At 43.6% G+C, this 27,552-nt stretch overlaps 1 protein-coding gene across 1 annotated transcript in view; it reads right to left on the bottom strand.

Annotated features, from left to right (window-relative positions):
• Positions 1 to 1,290: 1,290 nt before the first annotated feature.
• The window catches only part of LARS2 (leucyl-tRNA synthetase 2, mitochondrial), a 176,960-nt gene continuing 150,698 nt past the window's right edge, over positions 1,291 to 27,552 (bottom strand). Inside the window, exons 18-21 of the mRNA XM_037848996.1 lie at positions 26,880 to 26,957; positions 24,080 to 24,191; positions 12,159 to 12,286; positions 1,291 to 3,675 (exon numbers count right to left, since the gene is read on the bottom strand). Of these exons, the coding sequence (XP_037704924.1) occupies positions 3,496 to 3,675; positions 12,159 to 12,286; positions 24,080 to 24,191; positions 26,880 to 26,957 (498 nt within the window). The 3' untranslated portion in view covers positions 1,291 to 3,495. The remainder of the gene's footprint in view (positions 3,676 to 12,158; positions 12,287 to 24,079; positions 24,192 to 26,879; positions 26,958 to 27,552) is intronic.

Here is a 27,552-nt window from a genome sequence, read left to right as displayed (position 1 = left end):
CCCATACTCCATTTCTCTGGTGACTTTGGCTTCTGTTCATAGTCTTTCCTCGCCCGCAGACTTGCTGCTTCTTGGCTTGGACTCTGGGTTTGGTAGTGCATGCCCAGCTGCTATAGGTATTGGTTGCTGATGGTGCAGCCATACCCTTCTCTGGAGACCTTTTCTTGAGCTGATGGGAGTACCCTCACCCAAAGATGCTCAGGAAATTACGTTACTTCCTCCCAGAGGTGGCCCACAGCTAATGACTAACAGATACACGATACAAAAGCCCAGCCCCCTTTCTCAAGAAGAGACAACTCTATGATGCCACACGTACATGCACCAGAGCTCCGGTTTAGAATTCCCTGGACAGAACAAAGAACAAGGACAAAGAAAGAAGAATAAGACATGCCTCTTCTTCCCTCCCAGGAAGGTAGCATGGTACTGTGGAGAAAGCATGAATTGTGAACAGAAAGGAAGACCTGGGACTGAATCCTGGCTCTAGCAGTTATTGGTGGTGTGACTTAGTAATTTACTATAATTTTCTAGGCTGCAATTTCCTTTTTTGTAGGATGTGGGTCATACTTGCAGTAAGGACTCAAGAGCAGTAGCAAAGCCCCTTGCATGGCACTTGGTACATAGTATGTTCCTAGAGCCTTGGCTCTTTTTTCCTCTTCTCTTCTAGGAGGAGAAAGGCTGTGTGGTGAATGGAGGCTGGGCCAGCTGGGGCAGGGATCATGTCCTCTTTAGCCTGTGGTCTGTAATGACCAAATCTGGCCCAGCAGGAAGTGTCATCAGTCCAGCTGCAGCATGTCCATGTGTACTAGTGGCTGATAAACCATCCTTTGGGGCCCAGTTCAAGAAACAAGCTACCCTTAAATGAAAAACAAAGCCAATTTTAGATGCTGAGCTTTTGATTTAGGCCATGAATGGCCGGAAAGTTTCTAATGGACTTGTCCACTTGGCCCCAAACCTCCTCTAGCTCACACCACTGGGCCATCCATACTCCCAGCAGCCTCAGGTCATAATCAGTAAACCTCAAGCCAAGTTAGCAGAGGGCAACATGATGCATGATGGCCACTCCATTCAGTCAAGAGGCTCCCACAGCAAACCCCTTTTCCAGTAACTGTTGTTGAGGGAATGACCCAGAGTCCGCAGGGAACTTTCTCCTCTGGGCCCCACGGGCAGCTGCCAGGCCAGATGTGATCTGAGGGCTCAGGGTGGGCTCACAGCCAAGGTTTCCAGCTCTTGGCTTTTCATCCCCTGCTCCGTTCTTACTCATGTCATAATCCCAAATGTTACTGGGCAGAAATGTCTGGCCGTAGTGGGGCCCAGAGGTTTGGGAGCCAGAATGACCGAGGTCATTTTTTAGCCTCCAGGTATCAGATTTTCTATTCAATTATTCTATTCACTGTCTCTTGGTAAGTACTAATGAGGTCTTGTTTTCAAGTTTTATCCTTAGAGAAAAGGTCCTTAAAAGTCATGCTGGTATCAGCCAACTGTCATGGATACTGTAGCTTTGACATTTTAGTGGCCAATTGCTCTGGCTTGATAATGTGCAGATAAAGGGTTTCCTACTCTCGTCTTGTCACTTGGTTTAGGACTACTTAGCTTACCTTAGGAAAAAACAAGACAATCAAGTAAAACCACTCATCCCTCCCTCTGTGTACCAAATGCCATGGGATTGTGCGTAGCCAGGTCGTCACTGGGAACATCTTAAATACCTGTTTTAGCGTTCTGGTCCCTGTCTTTCCTTCTGGCCCTCATCTTTCCCAACCTCACCTCATCATGTCTTGGTCCTCAACCAAGCTCATCCCAGTTAAACTGAAGACCGGGAAGAGAAAAGACTAGATAGAAACTGTGGTATGAGTGCATCAATAAATCCAGTGGCTCTTAAACGTTGCTGTCTGTTAGCATCATGTGGGGAGCTTTTAAGAGTATGGTGCTCAGGTCACACCCCACCAATTAAATCAGAATTTCTTGGTATGGGGACCAAGCATAGTATTAAGTTTCTTGGGTGGAAGTTTGATCCATATTGAGAACTAATGACTTAATTGCTGTTGCTAAAGTGCCCGAATCAGGGTCATCCACCGTGCGTCTCACTTTATAACATTCCATGTGTAGTTAGGCGCACAACCAATGTTTCTGAGGATGATGGGATATTTTAATCTGTTCCTGATTAACTCCTAGAATTAGAATATGGTTCACACATATGTGCCAAAGTTATACATGATAAAAATTTACTACTTAAAAAAAAAGGTCATATTAACTGCTGAACTGCAGTTAACCACATCTGAGGCTTCTTCACAAAAATAACACCAAATAACAAATATAGATTTCCAGCAACACAAAATGGCGAGATTCTCCCTTGTCTTCCTCCATTAAATATTAACCTCAACTAATGTTAATCATTGCCTTTGGCCGGTTCTGGTAAGAGCACTTAATTGCTGACTTCCCATAAAACCAGGATTCCCCTGATATGCCAGTGGCAGGGGTCTATTTCCAGCTGTCTCCCTAGCAACCAGACCTCTGCCACCGGAACAGAAGGAGGCAGCACTCGGCAGCATCAGTACTGATCCTCTGAGGAGAACTCGCTCTTCCTGATGCCTGGCTCTGGAGTCACATTCACGGAGCGTCACCATCTAAGGCCCACATGAGAAGAATTCCTGTCGGGCCCTGGTGGGGCTCTGGGATTGGGGGCCAGCGGCCCACAACCTGGTTCTCCGTCACTATGCAGCATATTTCACCCCCTGAAGGAGTGGTTATGAAGTGCTGCTCATCATTCATGTTAGCAAATGGCGCTTCACCCAAGAGCCTGGGAATCAGCACTAGAGCAGGCCCAGCAGGCGCATCCACTGGGGCTGGGGGAGGAAGAGGCCTCCAGGGCAGAGCTGAGGAGTGGTGGAGACTCATGTAGAGGGACTACCCCTGCTTCCCTTTTGGTTCAGAACAATCTCTGAGGACTAGAGTCCATGACCACATACTGGGTATTTGAACAAGACCCAAATGTCTTGTGGAGACCACCACCCACAATTCTGAGGCTTGGTTATTCGGTCAGCAGGGACTAACCATGCTGCTCCTGAGCCACGTGTGGCTCCTCAGTGTAGACTCATGCTCCTGGGTACAGCCTAAGGCAGTGCCATTTCTGGAATCCAGAAGCTCCTGGGCTGCCAGAGAGGCATTGTGCTCATCCTCACTTGCTTCTCTTTAATTCTTCCTGGTCCCACTCAGCAGCATCTCTGGTGGCTTCACACTGGATTGGATGGTGGGAGAGGAGGGCCTGAGGGACAGGCTGTAAGACTCCTCCCCATCACCCTCCTCCTTTTCCACAGCCACCCTCACCCCAGCACCAGACTACACAAGAGAGGCACACACTTAAGTCCAGTCCTAGTCTGAAGGTGAGTATTCAAATCATTTGTCTTTTCCCTTCCTCTGGGGAGGGAGATGTCTCCCCTTCATCCCAGGTCCAGAAGGAGGTTCCTCAGAGGCCCTCGTGGCAGCTGCAGTTCTCTGCAATCACTCTTGCACCAGGAAGTTGATGAGGGCAGTTCTGGGGGACAGAAAGGCCTTCTTAATGCTTCGCCCCTGTAAGAGCTTGACCCCCAGCTCACTTTGCAGAACAAGTTCATGGACTTTGTCCTGGTCCTGGGCAACTTGTTGGGGTACAGGAATTTTGCCACAGGCTTTGTTGTTGATCTGAGGAGGAGAAAAGTTGAGACAAACAATGAGGAAAGTCTTGAGAGTGGCAGGCAGCCCAAGACCCAGTTCCACTGCCTGTAAAGGGCACTACTGCACTTGTTTGGGGGAAGAGAGGAGGAAAAGTCAATACCCAGCTTCCCAAGAGGATAAAATGCAATCTAATGGATATGATTATGCCTGAAAACTGCCTAGAGAGAGAAAGAGACAGAGACAGATGCCGAGGCTGCATGTGAGGCTCCAACCCATGCCTGGAGAGAGGACTGCTTCATGTTTCCTGATCTCTGCCTCCAAATCTGGCCATGGTGGAAGGCATGTCAAAAACCCTCAGCATGATATGGCTTGGGCCATTTCCAGGGGGAGAGAGGTTACTGTGTCACTGGGATCAAATCTAAGTTAAGATCTGGGCTAACAGGGACTGTCGCATGGATTTTACCTGGGTCAGAAGTAGACTAATGTCTGGGGAACGCAGTCAACTCTCCTTTCTGGTGATAACTTAGGAACTGGACTCACACCTTATTACATTAACAATTATTTCCCTTGTTTAGAAAAGGCCAGTACAGTTCCAGATGTCAGTGGGTATTCACTGAATATTAGTTCAATAAGGATAAACCTTCATATCAAATATGAACTGACGTGTCACTGCTGAGGATGGCAACCACATGGCCCAGAGAGCTTCTGAACGGCTGTTTCCAGGCCTCCATCCACTGCTCCCACACGGACACTCAAGTTTCCTTCACTAATGCTACCATTTTTTACTTGGAAAATATGGTCATTGTGTCATGAAAAGTTACCTGAAATAATTTGCCAAATTTCAACCAAAGCGTATTATCAAGTGGTCCCTAATCCCCCACTTCATTTGTTCAGATTTGCATAGAACTCAGTGGCACATTTTACTGTTTGTGGTAGCAACCAAGATCACCAGATGAGAGACACATAAAACACTGTGGCCGGAAATATTTCTGAAATATTGTTGCTCAGTGTAATGAAGCTGCACAACCAGGGCATGTTGCTTAGAAGACTGTGGTCCCTGTGCTTTGTGTTTCTAAGTCTTTAGAAGTTGCCTTCTTTGCAGGCCAGGAGCTTGGTTTGACTGAGAACTTGGGAGAGATCTCCCACTGTGTCACACCCTTGCAGAAGTCCCAGAGGCTCCAAACATCGAATTATCAGACCCTGAGCTTGTTAATAAATCGAGGCACCAGCCCTCCCTTCTGTGTTTATTTTTCCTTTCCTATGGAACAGCATCTCAAGGAAATGTCTCCTTGGGGCCAGCATCCCTGATGGAGGGTGCGGGGAGGAGAGCATGCGTTCTGAGCCACACAGACTCATGCTCGACTCTCAGGATCAACTGATAAGCTGCTGGACCTTGGGCCTTGGATTTTTCTGTTCTTTAAAGATAGACTGCTCTGGATAAACCTGTGTCAAGTGACCAGTTCACTAAGCCTCTCTCTGCCTTTGTCAAGAGCCCCAACCAGATGGAAGCAGCCGGCTATGGGGCATCCTCTTTGATGCATGGTCTCAGTGCATCAACACGACACCCTCCTTCTAAACCCAGAGCTTTCTGTGCTTCCTAGAGGACCTGGGGACTGGTCCTGTCCATTGACTCATGAGAGCTCATCCAGGGGAGCTGATTCATTCTTTTTCATAGCCGGGCCTTTGGGGCCGGGGCGGGTCCAGTATACCAAGTGGTCTTTCCCACACTGCCGCGGGCCCCATCTCACGGTTTCTGGTTCCCTGGGACCTCCTTGACTTGCCTCAGGGTGAGTGAGTCTCAGTGGCACTTCCTCCTCCTAGGGATGAGGCACTGATCAGGGGGCAGCAGAACCCAGTTGGGACTCAATACTGGGCTTGGCCTTCAGGGGCCCAAAGCAGAAGAGGCACTGCCACACCACCTCAAACAGGCTGCTCCAATTTAGAAAAATCTTCTGTTCCCCTTTCAATGGCCTAGCCAGGCTGGTGGGCCTCCAACTTTTTCATCCCCAACTCATCACCTGTTCTAGCACCTCAGCCTCCCTCCCTTGGACTTTTTCAACAGCTGCCTGTCGGGCTCCCAGGCCATGAGTGTGGACCCCGTCCCAGCCATCCCCCCTCACCGACGTGAGGGTGACCCTGTAATGGTGAATAACAGTAACAGCTCCCATTTATTGAATTTTCACTCTGTGCCAGGCACTGTGCTAAGCAACTCACTTGTGTGAACATGTTTCTCTTCACCAAAACCCTGTTAGGCAGATACATGGCCATCCCATCCTCGCTGCACATGTGGGGAAGCTGAGTCACATGAGGTTAAGTCACTTGCCCAAGGTCCCCCAGACAGGATGACCTGATGTCGTCTTCCCCAGTTTTCTCTCCAGTGCTGTCCTGGCCATGGCCTCAGCTCCAGCCACTCCTCAGCTCATCTGCCTCAATGTGGCCGTGAGCTTTCCCCTTCCTTTGCTCCCAATGTTCCAGCATCCTTTCCTCCACTGGGAATATGCTGTTCCTCTTTCAAAGCCAGGTTCCCATGTTCCTTTCCTCACAATGCCTTTTCCAGTCTCCCAATTGCTGGAAGCGGCAATGCTGGCGCTAGCAGCAGTTACCACTTACTAAACAGAGTCTGACCTGGCTGTGTAACCTTTAAGAAGTTATGAGTCTCTTCCTGCCACTGTTTCCTTGTCTGTAAAATGGGGTTAGTCACAAATCTACCTCGTCCGCAAGCGGAGAAACAACAGGAGCTGCCTTCCAGGAATGTTGTGTACAGGGAATGAATTAGCATCCGTAAAGTTCTTAGAGCAGGGCCTGACCCAAAGTCAGTGCTCGCTACGAGTTAGCGGGTTTTGTCAGCGTATCCAGGTGCCAGCGAAGCACTTTGTGACATTTTCCCATTGAACCCACTCAACAAGCGGATAAGACAGGCATGTATCTGCCTCCATGTTATAACTGAGGAAACTGAGGCGTTTTATAAAACTGAGACGAACCCAGAATGGTCCAACTCTCAAGCTCTCACATCTCAACTCGAGGATCCCTACACTCCCTCAGGGGTGACACCCTCACAACCCTTGTCCTTCCCTTCCAGGCACTAAGCTCTAAGAAGTTGGGGGTGATGCCTCTCGTCTGTACCCTCAGCATCTAGCACACCCCGGCACGTCACGGGTACAGAGAACTTGTCAGCTGAACTGTATTACACTGGATCACATCAGACTGTGCTTGCAGCTTCCATTTCTGGCCACGGCAACAACTGGGCTCACACAAAGTTAGAACACAGGCCTCTGCAGAAGCTCTGCTGCCTGCTCCATGTGCCGAACCAGAGTTTCTAAAAGTGGGTGTGTTGGCAGGGAGTCCTACATATGTTTTTAATTTTGGTTTTTCATTTCAATGATTAAAAATAAATTACTTAACCAATTATCAAAATTAAATTTCTTTCCTGAAGCAATGATTTAAAGTAGAAAGATATTTTGTCAGAAGAAGACTTCAGTTTCTCGAGTTGCCATTTCTCAGCTGTTTTCTGAGGACAAGTTCTCAGGGTACATGAGATATTTTTGCCTTAAAAAATTGCTCAAGTTAAAGAAACTCCACTCTGAGCCACCGGGATGTTTTTGGATTTGAGAATTTGGGGACCTCTGCTGGGCAGCACCACCTCCTCCTCCTCCTGGCTCTGGGAGGTTACCGTGTTCACCCCCCACTCCTTGGGACAAAGTCAGGGCAGCAGAGAGCCAAGTGCCAAGGGGAGGTGGCAGGCTGAGAGGTGGAGTGGAAACAGCGGCTGGGAAGGAGCCTGGTCTCCTGGGTGAAATGCTGTTTCCAAATACTGACCTTTCTACTGGGCCCGGGGTTTGCACAGCTGCAGAAGGGCGGGAGCCTGGCAGGCTGAGCCTCTGGGCAGCCACTCTCCTTAGGCTGCCAAGAATGGCCACCCTTCCTGCTCTCAGGGTCTCAGGGTCTGCAAATGAGCCCAGATGGCTCTGAGGCCACCAGAACAGCAGCTGCTTTCCTCAGTCTCTTTTTAAAATCAGTGTCAGGGGTTTACATTAGAAAAACGTCCCATTTCACAGGAGGGAGGCTGGCTCAGCCTTTTCTGCCAGGTGTGGGCCTGAGGCTTCCCCTCAAACCTGCATCACTGGGATCACCTCCCACCCAGTATCTCTCTGTCCTAGTTCCTACTGTGTGGTCACTGTCCCCGGCTCCCCATTGCCCTGCTGAGGTCTCTGCCCAGTTGGTCATATCTTCTCTCTCTGACCAACCTGGTTTCCCCAGCTCCTCCAAGGGAACCTCCTGCTCCCCCTCCTGACACCAGGCCAGGCTCATGTGGCCTCTGGCCTGGGCCCTGCTGCTCTCCCTGCCCCCAGCGTGCTGCCCTCAGCTGCCTAGTGGCTCTTCAGCTCCCACCTCCTGAGGGAAGCCTTCTGGGGTAAGCCTTCCCTTCACTGACCCCCTTCTTACAGCCTGTAAAAGGGGTGGCTCCAGAATGACATGTGGCCCTATATTTCTGGCATGTCTATTCTCTTGACGTATGCTGAGAGCATCTGGACTCAGGGCCTCCAGGCTGTCCCTTGTGTCACCCTCCATGTGAGCCTTTAGAGAAGAGGGCTCGGACTCTATGACAAAGGGGATGTCTATAAGGAGAGAAGGTAGCAAAGGGGGCTGCATTGTAGTGATATTACCTGACAGCTGTGTCACTGACACATTACTTAACCTCCCATGCCTCAGTTGCTTCACCTGTACAACGGGGATAATAATAGTAACCTCCTAGGGTTGTCAGGAGGAGTAAATTGAGTGAAGGTGGCGGCCCCTCAGAGCAGGGCCTGCAAATCGCGAGTCCATAATGGGCCTGTCTCTCCTCTCAGTGGGAGGCTAGGGCAGGAGACAGGACACCTGGGTTTAGGCCTGGATCTGCTGCAAAATGCTGACATCTCCCTGACTGATAAAATCTTTAATCTAGCTGATTTATTTACACTCACCTTACAAATAAGCATCAAGATATCGCAGATCTCCTAGACTCTTAAAAAATTTAAAAAAAATTTTTTTTAAACAGTCTGCTTTTTGATAAAGAAACACACAGGCTGTAAAATTAAAGGGACCTGTCACACAATTGTGACTCATCTGGACAGGCAAGCAAATGGCTGCTCCTAAGCCTAATTTGTGACACACACAGTACCTTGGAGAGATCATGGGCTTTGACACTAGTCAGAACTGGGCGCAAGCCCTAGGCCGCCCCGTTTCCTAGCATGGGTCCTTCAATGGAAAACTCTGCAGTGAATTCTGACCACACTTAAAATAAAACCCGAGCTCCCCAGAATGCCAGAAAGGCCCAGTGGGCGACTCCAACCCATCCTCCAGCCTTATCGGTGTCCCCCCTCCCTTAGCTAGCTCGGCTCCAGCTGCACTGGCCCTGTGGCAGTGTCCGGAACATGCTGGGTTCTCTCTCCACATGGGGTCTTTGCCTGGATGCTCCTCACCATTGTGTCATCCCTTACGTGTTGCCTCAAATGTCTCCACTTCAGAAAGGTGTTCCAAGTCTCCCTAAAGTGGCTCCGCCTCAGCTACGCTCTCCTCAGACCCTAGGTTGGTTTCCTCATGGCACTTCTCACAATTTGTATCAATTCTTTTTTTCTATTTCCTTTTTATTTTTCCCTATCTCTCCCACTAGGCCTTAAGCTCCATGAGAGTAGGGATCCTGTCTGTCTTGTTTGATTTTGTACCCCCAGAGCCTAGCACTGGGCCTGGCAGAGAAGGTACCCAATAATTACTGTTGAATAAACAAATAAGCCTGGGAAAGGTAACTAGCATCTCTGAGCCTATTTCCTCAGCTGAAACAATGAGAATGGTAATGCCCTCCTCATAGAGTAATATGAGTTAAATTCAATTTTGGATGTATATTACCTGGCTCCTTGTATGGTTCAGAGGAGATATGGTAAAAAGGTCCACCCCTTGCCCTCCTGCCCTCTTGAGCCACATCTTAAGCTTATTTAAGAGATGTTCCCTGTAAGTGTGTCCCACATTAAATCAGAAACAAAAATTACAAAAGATTAAAGTATGAGGGAGTTTTTTGCTCTATAAAAGGTTTAAATGATAAACTACTCTTCTGCATTTAAAATGACATGACCCAATTAATCACAAAAAGACATTTTATGTAAGCTTTCTGAAATATATTATATAGAACGAGGTGGTGTTCCTGAATGGCCAACCACCTCACCCCACCCCCCCCCCGAAATAAGAGCAGCTGAATGAAACTTAGAAATATTGAAACAAAGCCCTCAGTTGTAAGTAATAAAATTAGAACCTTACTGTAAACCAGGAAAGGTTTGTATTTTCCCACTTTCCAATCCCTGGAGGGCCAAGAGAGTTTTGTTCTCACAAGTTTTTGGTAGATAGTGATGCACAAAACTGAAGGCACGGGCAGAGAGCAGACAGGCCGCTGTGCGTTCTCTCTGCTCAATCAAGTTACTCGTGACTGTTGTCTTGGGCTAGGTGGGGAGAAAGCCCTAACCAGAACCCCCTCAAAGCCGAGCCAGCAATCCCACCTCTAGGTATAGAACCAGAAGAACTGAAAGCAAGGATTGGACAGATATTTGCATACCTATGTCCACTGCAGCATTATTCACAATAGCCAAATGGGGGAAGTAACCCAAATGTCCATCAGCAGATGAACGCATAAACATACATATCCACCTACAATGAAATATTATTCTGCCTCAAAAAGGAATGAAACGCCACTACATGGATGAATCTTTAAGACATCTTGTTGAGTGAAACAAGTCAGACACAAAGGGCCAGATATTGTATCAGTCCACTTCTGTGAAACAGCTCGAATATGTAAACTTGGAGAGACAAAAAGCAGAGTACTGGTTGGAGGATGGTGAGGAACGGGGAGTTCATACATAATGAGTGTAGGGTTTCTGTTTGTGTTGATGAAAAAGTTCTGGTAATGGATGGTGGTGAGGGTAGTGCAACATTGTGAATGTGATTAACCCCACTGAATGGTATGCCTGGGAGTTGTTTAGATGGGAGAGTTTATGTTGTATACATTAAAAAAAATAAAACAAAATATAGTTACTACAGCTAAGAGATTTCAAATGAAGTTGGAAAGTCGTTCTGGAGGTTACTCTTAGGCAGGTCTCAGCTAAGTACGCAAGGCCTCAAGCAACCATGTTCCTCAAAACCCCAAAGACATACGGACCATTAAAACAAACCACAAGATAAAGAACTCAGTTAACTATCTAACTTGAAAGACACAGTACCCCAAATATTCACCAACCACAAATAACTTGTCTAATCTTCTTCTTTTCCTTTAAAAATCCTTGTCTGGAAATGCCAAGATGCGACATGATTTGGGTTGCTACCCCAAATAGAAATTCTAAGACCCCAAATAAATGCCTTTGTTGCCTTGCAGCTTAGTTTGTTATTTCTTGGTTGACATACATATGAGCCCACAATTTAAAAAAAAAAAGGCAACTAAAGAGACAATGGTAATTAAATGCAATACATGATCCTGGACTGGATCTAATAATGGAGGAGAAAAGGCCCAAAAGGACATTATTGGGACATATGAAAAAACTGGCATATCAACTGTAAGCTTTATATCAATATTAAAGTTATTGAATTTGATAACTATACTTAAGGTGGTTACATAAGTGAATATCCTTGACTTTATGTACATGCAAGTATTAAGAGTTCAAGGAACATGATGTATACAACCTATTCTCAAAGGTTTGGAAAATGATAGATAGATAGATAGATAGACAGATAGATGAAACCCCCACAAAATTAAAAATAAGAAGTCTTAAGGGTCCCTTTGAACAAAAGACTTCCTCCTCCCTCCCATCTCTTAGAATTTACTTTAGAAAACCTGCTTAAATTCTGTCTTTTGTCCTTTCAAAATATAATCAAGGAAAATATCACCCCTATCTCTCAAATTCCTGGGAAGAGGTTAGCATAACTTCCAGAGGGCTCCTGTCTCCAAACTGTAAGCCCACATCTGAAATACCTTGAGAATGTGTATGTAATGGGTTGGATGCACTTAGCGACATAAAAAGGGTGGGTTCTCTTTCTGGTTTTGCAATCTCTTTGCAGATTGCCTGTGAAGCATCACATTCTGGTTTAACGCTTACTCAATAACAAAATTGATTTTCTTTCTCTTCTACCTTTGGGGAGAGATTTTCTGAATTGGGTGAAGATTTTGTTTTTAATTATATTCCCCCAATAATAGATAGATGGATGGTTAGGTGGATGGATGGATAGGTAGAATGATATTGCAAATGCAACAAAATGTTAAAAATTGGTGGATCTGAGTATTTGGGTGATTGGGTATGTTGGAGTTCTCTGTATGGTTTTTGTATTATTTTTGCAACTGTCCTGTAAGTTTGAGCTTATTTCAAAGTAAAAAGTAGGGGAAAAAAACAAAAACAAAAACAAAAAAAACCCAAGCCAGTGTTTATAGGTTGCATGCAGAACAGTGACCTGCCCTGGCACATTTGCCACTAGCTCTAAGGCCAGGGGGAGACACTTACCAGAACCACCATCTCCACGACATCGGGCTGCTGAAGGAACTGAGGATCCACGGCTGGCCATGCCTGAAGCAGCACACCGGCATCCCAGGCATAGTGGGCACAGAGCTTCTGCGGTACCAGTGCCAAGCCTGCAATGCCAAGGCACAGAAGGGTCACTGTTCCATACTTCCTCCGAGGAGGCTTGTCAGAGCAGGATAAAAAAATCTTTGCTCCAAGACAGCCTGGCTTGGGGCTGTCTGAGGATTCAGAAGGCCACACCACAGCTTTTCACAGCCGACTTTCACAGCCTTTCCACTTACTGGCAGCCAGGCTAGTGATACCAGGTTTACAGGTACAGCTGATTCTTGCTATTCTACAGTAGTTATGTTCTATGAAGTTGCCACAAACATTGAACTAGAGAAGACCAAACCATTGCTCCCAGGGGAAACATATGGTTAGGTTTCTGTGAGCCTGTGGTCTCTACACTTTTAACCAACGGATATATGACCTTGTTTTATGTGCTTTTTTGCTTAAAGGTTTCTTATTTAAAATATATTGTTGGTTCATTAACACTGGACTCAGAGACAACTGCACTGTAACTCATGCCTGGACAAAGTTCATCTAATATATGTATTTTCTCCATAAGGCACATTACAGCCTTCTTGCCCTTAGGAACACTAGACAGCACTTCAGCATTAGATTTGGGAGTCATTTCAAATAGCAAAATCATCAACAAAAGGCATAAAATTGCGAAAAACATGGCACTGTTATACTGCGAAAAGGGCAAGTTTATAGTATGAGCTGAAACAAGAAGGCAGACCATCACCTTGTGACCCCAGCTGGGAATGTGTGCATCAGGTGACTTAAATTTTTTGCCACCCTGTGCATGTTCACAAAAGACTGTGAAAGCACCATGAGTATCAATTTCTGGGGTTACAAATAAATTCTGGTCAGTAGGCAAATTTGCAACAAACACAGAATCTGCAAATAATGAAGATCAACTGTAGCTTTTTTTAATTTGAAGTGACAGTCAGAGCTCTGAAAAGAAGGACATGCTGCTCTAAAGTGTGCATTTATAACAGCAAGGTGGATGATTTTATTTGGTCATCTCTCTGCAGAATGGATCCCAAAGTAACAAACCGCATTCGTTTCCTTCCTTGCCCATGAATGCCTATGGATTGGGATACCTCCCACCCAGGGCTTTTAGGGAGCCAAAATGCAATGAACAGTAGGCTGCTCTTTCTCTGCCTTCTCAGTGGGATCTCAACCACTGTCCCATTAAGCTTCCTCTTGGGAGGATCTCCACCTAATTGGAAAGAGCTTTCTCCAGCTTAGGGTGGGGCAAACATGAGGAACTGTGAAGAATGAAATTCTCAAGCACTGTTTCCCAGAGTGCTTCACACCACAGTTCCTAAAACAAAACCAGCAATGACCAGGACACACCCTGCTAAGCATTCAAGCAAGTGTGCAAGCACAACTGCAGTGCTCAGTGCTTTGGCTTCCTGGTAGGGAAAGCTTTGATCTAAAATTCTCTGTCAGTCTCATGAAGAAGAGATGCCTCTAAATGTGTAGGAAATGCATGCATCAGGGAAATGGAGGAGAGAAGTCCTACAAATGAAGGCCTCTACAGGCTAGGTTTGTATAAAAGAATGGGGAAAAAGCTTGTTTGTGTAACCTGCCACACACATCCAACTCAGAGAATTGGTCAGGGGAACACAAGAAAACATTATGTTTTCTCTTTGTAACTTTGTTAAGAAACCATTTACGAGCTGAGAGTGGAGTTCACCTTCTACCCAATCTACAGTGTACAGATGTAAATGCTGGATTGGCCAATGCATGTTTTACCTCCACTTTCAGATCATTGCTTGCTGTGGTCGTTGGGAAACTCAGTCTGCTGACCCCACTGCAGGTAGCTGGGGATAGAAGCGCACAGGGTGTCCTGTGCACACCCCAGTGCCAATCCCGGTGGCCCTCCCTGGCAGACAATCACCCTTTATCTATGGTTTAAGTGAAGGAAAATGGCCAACCATGAGATTTAGACAAAATTGTACTCTCTTCTGCTTTGCCAGGAGCAAAGACAAACTGGCCCCAAGTGGGGCTGTACAAATCATGCTTGTGGTCCAAAATAAAACCAAACAAATTGGGAAAATGATTTGTCCCGATCCCTGCATGCATTAAGGCCTGGCGTCTGGGATGCCTGGTGCAGCCATGTGACACTGCCCTGCTCCCTACACTGCCCACATCAGGGATCCTGGACACCAGTGTGGCCACATCCCCACTGCCTCCTTTTCCCAGAGGCAGACCCTGGGCAGGGAAAGGCAAGTGAACGAGCAGGCATGCTGTACGGACGCTGTGCACCCCCTTGCTGTGAACGGCTTTTCCCTCGGGGGAGGACTGGCCCTTCCACACCCCACTTGTTATAAGCTCTTGAACCAGGATGATGCATTTGAGAGATGGACCCACAGCTCAGGGTGGGTGCTGAGGCTGAGTCTGGGGTAGAGGGAATGAATTTCACCAATGCCAGTCTCAAGAATACTGGGCTGTGAATGGCAACTTTTTGTTTTATGTTCCTGAAGACTAACGTAATGTATGCTCCTTGCAGAAATTTTGGAAAAGGCCAAATTATAAAGAAAATCATGGTCACCTACAAAGCATTTTTTAACTTTTAATTTTGAAAGACAGTAATTTTTCCATGTTCTGAGATCAGTTTAAGATTTCTCTTCTGGCTTCTTTTTAAGGTTTCTCCCCCTTCCCACCCCCCAACCCCCATTTAGCTTTCAACTCTATCTGCTATTTTGTGTATGAGGGGAAAAGATATTTTTTAAAAAGAAATACATGGTTGACTTTCTAAACCCACTTTGTTGAATAAACCATTCTTTCCCTTGTGACTTTTCCTTCAAAACATATAACAGCAGTGATTATTTCAGGACTCTTCATTTCAGAGCTACTCAAAATGCCCATCTGTGATGAGATAGAGAACTTGGGTCAGAATGTAAACCAACACACTGCTTCCTTCATTGAGAAAGTCTTGCCATCAAAAAAAAAAAAAAAAAAAAAAAAAACAAGTCAGCTGAACTCAACAGTGTGCTTAGGAACACGGCTGATTACATCCCAGCACAAGCTACTTATCTTTTCCTGGATTCTAACAGTTCATGGACCACTCTGAGTAGCACAGGTCCATTCTATTCTGTTGACATCTGTCTTGATTCTTGTGCCAGTATCACAGATTTGTTGTATCTTTATAATTTGTCTTACTACCTGGTACTCTTGTTATAACTTCGTGCTGTCAAATAATCTGAGGGAAGTAAAGGCTCATCAAGGTCTGAGAAGTGAGTGGGGTAAAAGCTGAATTCCCAGTGTCCAGTGGGCCCCTGTGCCCTTGGGCTTTGACAGAAGCAACAAGGAGCTTCCTGCTCTTCTTAGGAGGAATCCTATTAAAACTCATATCTAAATGTAAGACAGAGGTCATAGAAGGGAGATAATCATTTCTTTAATTTAGCAGGCTGGTCCGCTGGCTTGTCTGGTGACCCAGCTGCAGTGGGAAGAATTCCAAAACCTCCGTATGGCAGTTGTACAGGATGCCTGGGAGATGAAAGGACCTTGGACACAAATGTTCTAGCCAGAAGCTGTTATAAATTCCACTTAAAAAAAAAAAAAAAAATGAGGAAGCCCAGCCTTCCTGGAGCAATCCGGATGCTTATTTATAGTGGCCTGGAACCCTGCCAGCATTTCCATATAAATGGGAGTGGGGCCATCCTGTTCAGCAGTATTTTGGACTCTGGTAGTATTTTGCCTCTCTGCTCTTTTTAAGGAAATAAAAATATTTCACATTTGCAAGGCAAATACAATGATATCTTTATGTGACGCTACCAAGGAGACACACGCCAGATCCAGGGTTGGCCTTTGGGAAGCACGCGGAGAAAGTCTGAACTCAGGATGGGAAGTGGCAAGGCCCTGGCACGTAAGGCCACCATGCAGGGCTGGCTGCTCCCCACGGCCCACCCCTTTCCTTCCCCTCCTCTGGGAGAGCTGTTGTCCCTGACCCTCCCAAGAAATAACCAAAACAAACCTCCTCTCCCACACTGAGAGCTGGGGTGGTCACGGCTTCTGCAGAGGGCAGTCCCCTCCTGGTGATCGTCTTCAGACCTGCTTCCACCCCCCATTTTCCTATCTCTTGCCCTCGCACATGCCAAAAGAGAGGCTGTGGGGACTCAGTGGCGTCTGATCTCCATCATGCTCATCTAGCCTTGGCAATTCCAAGGAAATGAAAACAAAGTTTTGCTTCTCAGATCGGAGGCTTCAGGAAGGAAAAAAGATTTCCTCATCCTGCTAAAGCCTACAAACTGCCAAGACATTGCTTCCTTTTCTTAGGGAAGGTCTCCTTTTATCCACTGAGTGACTGATAGAGGACTGTCAGGCTCCAAGAACTGTGGGCCTCTCCGAAATGTTTCCTTTCTATCCAAGGCAATAGTGGCCATTTTGCCAATAGGATTTCAAGTCTTTCCTAGAAGTCAGATTTAAATTCTGCTGCTCTCCAGGGAGAATCTCTGCCATCAAAATCTGCTTCCCTGGGGAACTCTGGGAAATGAAAATTTCTGAATTATCATGGAGAAAGCAGACCCTTTCTGCCCTGTCTTCCAGATGCTGAGACTGGGAGGGCCATGGAGGAGTTTCTGAAAATACCACTTATATCAGTCCCTCCTGAGGGAACTGAAATGAAGGAGGCAGACAGATAATGTGGGGCAAAAATGGAAGACAAAAGGGAGAGATGTATATATTATAGGATGAGAATGAGTTAATTACAAATTAGATTAGTATTGTTCTACAGCACAGGAAGACTAAGAAAGAATTAACAGTGCGCTATTTAAAAGACTTAATGTGATCACCAACACTAAATGAAAGAGCCATCGCTTCCTGCCTAAGGAGATAATGAAAAGCTGCATAACATAATATAATATGGCTGCAGCCTAGCCTGGCAGCCTAAAACACCACTCTCCCTTAAGGGCATTGGGTCTGATCAGCAAGGAATAGGTGCAAGTCCTGTCCTTTACTGTCAGTTCTAAAGCACAACAAAAGATAGAAGCAACCCAATTCACTTCATGAAGTCAGCAACACCCTGATTTCCAAATCTGACAATGCATGCTGAGAAAGAACTAGCCTCACTTAAGAAAATTGTGAAATTCTAAATAAAACACTAACAAATGTAACTTCTTATTTTCAAATAGAATTTAACAGTATATTAAAAATCTACCGCACAATGATCAAGATGAATTTATCCCAGCATAGCTTAATATTAGGCAATCAATTACTGGGCATAAATCATATTAAAAGCGCAAAGGGAAAAATCAAAAGCAGATGCCATATCACCTCAACAACTGAGCAATGGACCTTAAGTAACATTTAACTCCCATTCCTAATATGAGTTCTGGTAAACAAGGATAGAAGTCTGCTTCCTTAGCATGACAGGGAACATCTATCCTAAGCCAACAGCCCACATCAAACCCACAGGGAAGAGCTAGTTTCATTTAAATTTGGACCAAGACAAGGTTGCCTGTTGCCACTGATCTTTAAAACTGCATAGGGTTTTCTAAGCAGCATAACAAAGAAAACAGACACCAGGGCATAGAAAGAAGGAGAAACGTAATCATTATTTGCTGCTCATAGAATCCTAGAAAATCCAAGAGGACTTAACTCATTAAAAAAAAAAAAAAAAAAAGTAAGAGAGATGGATAGAGAACTTGGGGAGAGAATAAGTACACAAATATTGATATATATTTTTATTACATGTCAGCCATTACCAATGAGAAAATATAACAGAAAAAGTTTCCAGACACAAGAACAAAAGGTAAAAAAAAAATGAAGTAAAACAAAATAAAATACTTGAGGATAATTTAAGAAATGTACAGGACCTACATGAAGAAAACACTACAAACTTTGACTTGAGAGCATAATGGGAGACTTGAATAAAGGGAGGAGACAAGCCATTTTCTTTCATGAAACCCCAGACATGATAAAGATGTGAAACTTTCTCAAATTAATTCTAGTTTTAACCAAATTTCTATAAAATCTCTAGGAGATTTTGGGAGAATTTCATAAAATTATATCACTGAGAAGAATAAACAGGTGACAAAAACTAAAATAATTATGGAAAAGAAAGGAAAGGAGGCTAGCCCTAATAGATGTTAAAATTGTTGTCAAAAATGCAATAATTAAATCAGGGAAACAGAACATAGAGTTCCAAAACAGGCACTAGAGTGGAAACAGGGATAACTTTTTTGGGAAAATAATTTGGCAACATCTATATCAAGCTTCTTAAATATATCCATATCTTTTCCATTCCATGAAAATAATTTTAAGTGGAAATAAAGATTTATGGACAGAGATATCTATAGCAGGATTGTTTTTGAAAGTGAAATGTTAGATACATTAGTAGAATCGTCACAAAGTCATGGTGCATGTGGACAATTAATGCAACTGTTAAACATGTTTACGTTTATAGCTTATTATTAAATCGAAAATAGGGTTGAATTTTTGCTAACCCTGGGATACCAACCAAGCTCTATGTGAAGCAACAATGGTCAAACTGTTGCTTAGCCAAAAAGAATTGAAAGCAGGGACTGAAACAGATATTTGCAAACTGATGTTCATCAGGGCATTATTATTCACAACAGCCAAAATGTGGAAGCAACCCAAGTGTCCAACAACATATGAATGGATAAATAAATGTGGTATATATATACAATGGAATACTATTTCAGCTGTAAAGGAATGATGATGACCTTGAAGACATCATGTTGAGTGAAATAGGCCAGGCACAAAAAGACAAATGTTGTATGCTGTCACTGATAGGAAATAACCAGAATATGCAAATTCACAATGACTGAAAGAAGATTACAGAGTACGGGGGTGGGGGTAGGGAATGGGAGTTAATGCTTAATGAGTACAGAGTTTCTGTTTGGGGTAATGGAAAAGTTTGGTCATGGATGGTGGTGATGGTAGCACAACATGGTGAATGTAATTTACACCACTGAATTGTATACTTGAAAATGGTTAAAATGAGAAATCTTACGTTGTATATGTTACCACAATAATTTTTTTTTTTTTTAAATAAAACAACAAGAAAACTGTTGCTGCACATGCTGATCTGAGTGTCTAAATCCGCCCACATAGGAAACACCTGATGAAAGGGCCCTGGGACTTGGGGGACTCTAAGACTTCTTTCCGTACCTGCTCTGGGCTCAGAAGGTATGTGTGTCCCCTGACATCCATCCTCACGGCCACAAAGGTGCAAGGAGGCAGGGTGAGTTTATCACAAAAGGATTGAAAAGTTCACACCCAACACCTGATATCATGTTAGATGTTCCTGTCTGCTTAAGAATATTTGCAAATGAGCCAGGGAATTTCTGGAACTTGATTTGGGTATGTGTCTGAAAAGCCTTAATAATTTGTATGTCTTCAGACCAAGCTTAGATATGTATTTATACATACACTTAAATACATATTTTAATGAGGTAATTTTGAATGTGAACAAAATATTAGCAAGTCAGCTTTTGAAAAAAATAATGGATAATGTACAAATGTAAACAGTCGAAACTCCCAACAATAGAGGAATGGGTAAATCCGAACATTGAAATGCCATAATCGTTAAAAATGGTGTCACTGAAGAATATTTAATGACCCAATAATATTCATGGAATATTTAAGTGAGCAAATCAGGTGACCTCTAGAATAATAATAAAAACAACTAGATGAGCAATAAAGGAAATGAACTATTGGGACACACCACAACATGGAAGAATCAAAAACACTATACTCAGTGAAATCAGCCAGATAGAAAGGCGTGCACCTTGTCTGATTCCATTTATCTAACGTTTCTGGAAGAGGCAAAACCATGGAGACAGAAAGCAGATCAGTGGTGCCAGGGGCTGGGAGCAGGGGCAGGAATGAGTGCAAACATCCTGGGGAATCTTTTGGGGTAACAGGAATGTTCTAAAACTGATCATGGTGACGATTGCACAACTGTGTAAATTTATTTAAATCATTTACTTAAAATGGATGAATTTTATGGTATGTAAATTTTACCTTAAAAAAGAGACATGATAACTAAAACACAACACAACAAAACAAAAAACAACTAGATAGGTAAGTAATTATAATCATCAATCTGTACCAAGATGTTGACATTTGGTTGTTTATCTCTAGGAGTTAAGGGTAAGGGGATCTTTATTTTATCCTCTGTGCTCATATGTGAGAAATCAGAAAAAACAGAACAAAAATAAAAAACAAAAGCAGCTCCTGACATCTGGGGGCTAGTCTGACAATTACAGCTAGGTCTTGGTATAGGAAACCTGTACTTGATACTCATAGCCAGGCCATGTAATTCTCCTGTGGAGATAAATGCTTTCACAGAATATCAACATCAAACAAGGTCCATACTGGGATCACAAGACAATACGAGCCCACTTCATAATTTTGTTTACACACAGACGAAGACAAGATCACTGTGCCACCCACAAAATACCAAACATCTCCCTCTCTTGGCAAACATCAGTGACTGTTACTTCTTTACCAATTAAGAGCTTTATCCTGGGTTCTGGGGTGCCCTCCCTATAGATAAGATTTATTGAGATACCCAATCATAAAATTGTTCCCACTTTCTGACAGCATCCAATCTAGATCAACCCCCCACTTCCTTAGACTCTCCCCAAAACTACCTGACCAAAGCCTAAATCCTGTAATGTCCTTTCTAACACCCTCTTACTGAGAAGCTCCATGGTTCCATTGCAACAAAGAGTAAAACCAACTTGTCAACTATAGGTGTATTCTGGTGGTCTCTGGCTGGAGGGCACTGGTAGGATTGGAGGTTCACCAGGACTCAGCTGAGACCCTCACTGCTTTAGACTGGGACCCTTGACTCAATAACAGTGCACACATCTGAGACCCCTTGTGTCTCTACCTGCCTTTGACCAGGATCTCAGTTCACTCTGAATTGAACTCCTGTATTTTGATGAAGACCCTTGGTGTTGCATTTATTTTGTTTTTCTAGGAATAAGGTCCCTTTGGGATTTTTGGTTTCTGATAACATTCATATTTATCTTTGGTGAAATTGTTTTCTAGCATCTAACATCCATCTTGTCTGTCTGTCTACTTGTCCAGTGTCTTGCCTATAAGACGAAAAGTTTGTCAGGAGCAGATGGGCATAGACCTCTATCATTCTGTCCTCACACAGCCCTGGGAGCTGAGGCTCCAGGTTTCTTCTCAGCCTGGAGTCTCTGGACAAACTTTGTCCTGAGTCACCATTTCAAAGCCTTCTAAGGACTTCTTAGTCTCGTTTTTGTGTTCCAAAGAACTGCTTTTATTTTGGGTTCGTCCGCCCAGAATGAGGAGGTTTTGCCCAGCCCCTAATTGGTGAGGAATGGCCTTTGACCAGGCTCTGGAGATAAGAACTTACACAAGCACCAACCCATGGACACGTGCCAGTTCTCATGGAGTCTTCTCAGTTTAAAACTGTGCCCCTTCCAGGAGGGACAGCTGTTTTCTTTAGGTCTCCTCACTGTCATGTTAACTCCTGTGCATAACTTCCTAACTGGTACAATTTCATCAAAGATAATTTGGAGTTACAGAAAATTTTAGGGAACTTCTGACATGCACAAATTGTTAATTTGAGAGTTGCCTAGAACAAACAGGAAACAAAATTCTGACTGTGGAATGCCCTGCTTTAATGGGTATGAGACGCTTCCAAAAACAAATTGGATTCCAAAATTGCCTCCCTAAAAGTTTCTTTAGTTAAAGGTAATGCGAAAATGTAAGAAATTAAAAAAACTGTCTGCCTTGTAGATCTACCAAAAATCTATTCCAGTTCTATCTTTCCTTACCTCCTCTGCCTTCACTCTCCGAATCTTGTTCAACCCTCACAGAGTCCTTATATTTCCCACCTTCTCCTTCTAAATTGGTCACACCACCTCATTATCACTTAAAACTGCAACTTCTCTGGAAGTGGGATCCTGACACTGACTGCTATGTACATTTTAAGCCCCGGCCATGTTCAGATCTCTGTGCTATTGTTAAGGACTTCCCAAGTCCCCGAATAGAAAGAGAGAAATTCATTAAAGAACTCAGACTGGTTTTGGATACATATAACCTTGGCCTCTTAACCTCTGCTAACCACCTTTGGGTGGGGTCAGGAGATGCAAAGTTTGGTTAGAAAAGGCAAATTGGAAAGATCCAGAAAATGACTCAAAAAATAATGAAATACATTTTTGCTCAACCAGGATTACTTTAAAGCACACCAAGCAGGGCAGGATCTTTTGGGAACTATAGAAAAGGTCTTCCCTGCTAAAACAAACTAGACTTTGGTTCAATAATGCATGCATGCATGAATGAATCCATAGGAGACTTCAGAGAAAGGCCCATCAACACCTTTAGATGATATTCAGGATCAGCACTCGATGTTAACATTTCCAATGCCCTTTCCACTTATTTTTGGTTGATGTTTAAAGCCAATAATTGTAGCTGTGGTATGTAAATGAAAAATTGGCTGGCAAATCTCCCCATTGCATGAACTTCAGCATTTGGTTAAATATTTTGAAGCGGTTTTAGACACCAAAAAGATATGTAAGTAAGCTCATGGCTTTAAAGTGAAAGTAATTAAATAGGTCCTCCTCTTCCTCAAGGGAAGAAAAACACTTTTCTTTTGACAGACACCTGCTGAGAGTGTAAAAAAGGGGGAAGGACATTGGAAAAGGACTGTCCCATCTTAGCTTAAAAGAAAAAAAAACTAATGCTTTCTCCTCCTCCTGAGGAATTACGAAGGAACTCTGAGGGAGAATGTAGTGCCCAATTTCCAATGATTCCCTTAAATCAACAAGGAAACTATCTTTAATAATTGAAGGACATAAACGATAGATACGGGTACCACTCTGTCAACCATAAATTCTACCACATTTTCTACCCATGTCCCTTGTAGTCATAAAACTACTCATGTGGTTTTATTTAGGAATTTTGAACAATCCTGAAATTCTTGTCACCACTTAACCTTACACTGCAACTCTTAGGCCCTCACTAGTCAACGTGCATTTCTTCTCTGTGACACCTCATCAGTAAATTTAATTAGGAGAGATCTTTTATGTAAATGAAATTGCCAAATCAAATGCTCTGCAGATGGACTGTTTCTATTGATGGCCATTGGAAATTAGCCGTAGAACCTGTAAAATATTCTGAAGAGGCTGTTCTATGAAAGAAAAAGTCTGGAGTTCTTTCCATGCTGGTTCAGCAAAGTTCTGCCTTAGGCTTTCATCTGAAAGTCAGGCTTTCCCATGGGGGAGTGCTCCCTTATCTGCCTGTGCATCAGAATCACCCGGCAGCTGGTTGAAAACACTGATTCTTCACCCACTCTCCAGAGCTCCAGAATCAAGATCTCTAGGGACTGGGGTAGAGGCATCTGTACTGAATACACGAGAGCCTCAGGCAGTCAGCCTTGCTTCAGCCTGTAGTTTTGGAATAACGGATTTGGGGGATGGGTCTGAATTACAGTCTCAATGGGTAAACTTTGGATCTGCAATCTAATTCCAGGTGCTCTTTCTCCATCTGTAAAATAGCACTAAACACGAATTTTCCATCTTTAATGGATAATATGGGGCTATAATATGGGATTGAGGGAGGCTGGGTTATGAAAAGCAATGTTCTGTAGCAATACCGATATTCACGTTGGTCTGGGCACATTTTTCCAAAGGTGACGTGTCTTTCCCTTCAGCTGCGGTGACCAGGCTGAAGCAGGGCCACTATTCGGAGTACAAGACAGAGAGGTCCCTGGGCAGAGAGCTCAGGACTAAAGGCACTGGACCCTAGGACTGAGGACATCTGAGCACCGAATCATGTTCAAAACGAGGCTTGGCCACACCCTGATTCCTAGTAAGTGGTTAGACAAGGACTCCCCCCCATACCTGCCCAGAGCTCTGAGGTTATGTGAGGGGCCATCGGTGCAGCCATCACCATCAGGGCACACAGAGCATCCTCAAACTCGGGGCTGTGGAGCACAACTCGCTCAGAAGCTTGCTGAAAAAGAGGGAAAAAAAACACCACCATGTAAGAATGCTGAGGTGTAAAAAATAAGCATGGGTAAGAAAGGCCATTAAAGTATCTTAAGTCCAGAAACACAAGCAGGTAGGAAGAAACCTTTACCAGCCAATTTTGCTCTGGACAGAAAATGTGCCCCAAAGTATTAAAAATAGCTACAGCAGCAGCAACCACAGATCTATTGCTATTAACTGAGTATCGACTATGCCCTCAGTCTGATGCTAATACATTTCCTTCTCACCACTCCCTTTGGAAGGAGGTATTCTTACCCCATTTGACAGATGAAGAAGCTAAGGATCACAGAGGGACGGTAATTTGTCCATGGCATGCGGTTAGCCCATGAGGGAGCTAGGATTGGAATCCATGTCAGTCTTAATTCAGAATTAAACTCTTAACCCACTCCACTGGGTTTCTATGTGCTGCTGCCCAGTGAGAAATGTGCAGAGACTTGATCAAAGGTTTTACAACATGGAACCCCCGGGGCAGGGGTGTCCCCCCACCCTCTCAGGGATCTCCAGATGGCTTTTTCTTAAGCAGATCTGCCAGTTTCCATAAGCACAGGGCTTCTTCCTGAGGGGTGGCTAATCAGTTCACCAGTCACACCTATTCAATTTACACAGTATCTACCATATGCCAGCCTTTAGGGATAATAGTCCAAAAGGCACAGTCTCTGCCCTCAAGGAGCTTCAGCCCATTGGGTGGATATAGAAAAATGAATCAAGGATGTCATGGGATTCCACGGCTGGGTGTGAGCTGGAGTGTGCAAAGATTGGCCAGGAAGGGAGACGGGCTGAAGGAAGAGTGTGGATAAAAGGATATTGTGCAACCAGAAGTTCTCAGAGCACCTGAGAAAATCATGAGAAAAACTCGCCTAACACAGTCATGGCACTCAGTACATGCTAATAACATGCTGTGACGGAAACAATTTTGGTTTAAGCTTATATGTTTGTTAAAATTAAAAGTAGGGGCCCCAGTGGTATATTTGCTTGGGACAGAAAGAGAGGCCAAAAATATTATACATGATCTTGTTTTTTCATGAGTGTATACATGATGTTTGTAAAGCTGCCTCAGAGACTTGAATATAACTTCATGAAAAGGTGCAGAGAGAATCTACCAGAAGGGCTATGGATAGCACTAGCAGCCTAAATGGGGCCAAGAAAAAGGAATCTCATTTTTTTAATAATATTTGCCTTTTTAATCCTGATTAAAAAAATGATACACATTCAGCACTGAAAATTTGGGAAATACAAAAACACAACTGTATGACCAAGAAGAAAAAGCAGTGTATATTATCCCAGTCTCCAAAAAAATGCAAAAATATGTGTATATGCTCACACACATACCATAACATAAATTCAAAATTGAGATCTCTATCCCATGTACACTTTTGTATCAGGTTTTTTTCACTTAACATTATTATCACAAACATTTTCTGATATTAAGTATTCTTGGAAGACAGGATGTTAATGCTAGCATACTTCCTTCTTGATATAATGTAAATCATTTCACCATGCCTCCATCGGAGGAGACTTCTCCCAACCAAATCTCTACAATTATAAATGATCTGCAATGGACAACCCTGGGAAAAAGGCTTTAAGCAATGAAGGGGTACTGACTCTAGGGCCAGAGTGCTTCTTAGAGAGGTTACATCAACTACACACCATCACAGGTGTATGAGAGCCTGTCTCACTGTCTACGCAACAGCACGGAGGATGGTTGTGTTAACAACTTGGATTAATTCACAGTTCATGATCATTAGTGAGGTTGATTTTATTTTTCTCCACAAACTTATTGGCCATTTCTATTTCATTTTCTGTGAATTACTATATTTTCACATCCCTTGTCCATTTTTTGGTTAGGTATTTTCATATTAATACATAAGAGCTCTTTATATATTAAGGATATTAACCACTTGCCTAACATATTTGCTATAAATGTTTTTTCCCCCAGTTTTAAATCAATCTTTTAATATGGTATGTTTTCAAACACTGAAAATGTCAAGTTTTATGTACGCCTTTTTTTTGTAAATTTCTTCCACTGTTTTTCAAAGCATGGAGAGGCCTTCATTTTAAACAGCATTTGTTAATAGTTTTAATGTGCATTTTGTGTTTGCTGTTGTCCAAACAACTAACCACTTGTTTGAGGTAACATTTGTTGAAATTCCTTCCCTTGGCAAGAAAAATCATAGTCATACATAGCAAGACGATGCTGGTACTGAAAAAGCTGATTTTTGTTTTCAGTGAGAACAAATCTGGACCGTCTAGTTTAAATATGTATCAAATGTCAGTGATGCCAGGGAGGTATCACAACTCATTGAGGAAATCAGGAGGTGGGGACATGAAGAAAAGACCATGGCTGGAGGAAAGGGACCCAAGTTGCTCCCGGTTTTGTCCCTAACCAACTGGACATGTAATTTAACTTCCCTGGCCAAATTCAAGGGGTATAAGGTTTGTACCAGACAATAGTTAAGAATCTTCCAACAGTAAAACAAGGCTGCAACTATGGAGAAAATGCTTTTTTAAGATGACAGAGCCACGGTGGGGAGGTGACGCTGTGTGCAGCTGCTCTCTGTCCCCAACCTGGGATTCAGCAGCCCATCTCTCCACCTGGCTGGAAGCTGCCCTCCATCTTCTGCTGCCAGAGAATGAGAACAGACAGGCCACCTACCGAGAGGGCACCGCTGAATCCCATCAACTGAGAAATCACCGCATTCAGGGAGAAGTCTTCTGTGAAATGGGCTGTCACCTATTGGTAAAAACAGAATGATTCATTTTCTTCCAGATCCCTTTAAACTTCCTACAAACAACTGTATGATCAAAAAAAAAAAAAAAAAAAAACAACAAAAAAACTGAAATTAAGTAAATGAAATCAAAGATATTTGTAAATGTATTTGCTATCTCAAATAATCACTGTAAGGCTCACGGGCACAAAGATTTTTAACTCAAGGTCAATGTTCCCACTATTCCTGTCCCTCTTCCCCTATATCTGGACAGTGTTGGCTCCTGCAGTCAACGCTGCAAGGAAACGATGCTAATTACCTGAATAGGATGCAGAGCTCATTGATGATGAAACATCAAAACAAGAGTAAGCAGGAGATGGGGTAAAGGATGTCCTTCCCCTCAATTATGTGCCTTTAAGTCACAATACTGGTTGTTAATATGTGGGATACAGTTAGTTTTACATTTTGAAATGCAGAGTCAAAACAAGAACATGAATACAATTTGCCAGAATTTTCCTGTTTACTTTTTAGTTCTGACCATGGGCAAGAATATACAAAAATAACAAGCCTTCATGATGTCAAGAGTTTCCAACTTGTTGAAATAACCCAATTCTATTATCT

The sequence above is a fragment of the Choloepus didactylus genome, chromosome 1, assembly GCF_015220235.1.
Source record: "Choloepus didactylus isolate mChoDid1 chromosome 1, mChoDid1.pri, whole genome shotgun sequence".
In the NCBI taxonomy this organism is placed as follows: Eukaryota; Metazoa; Chordata; class Mammalia; order Pilosa; family Megalonychidae; genus Choloepus; species Choloepus didactylus.
The sequence above is the reverse complement of the archived record's forward strand: the minus strand, read 5'-3'. Positions and strand labels throughout refer to the sequence as shown.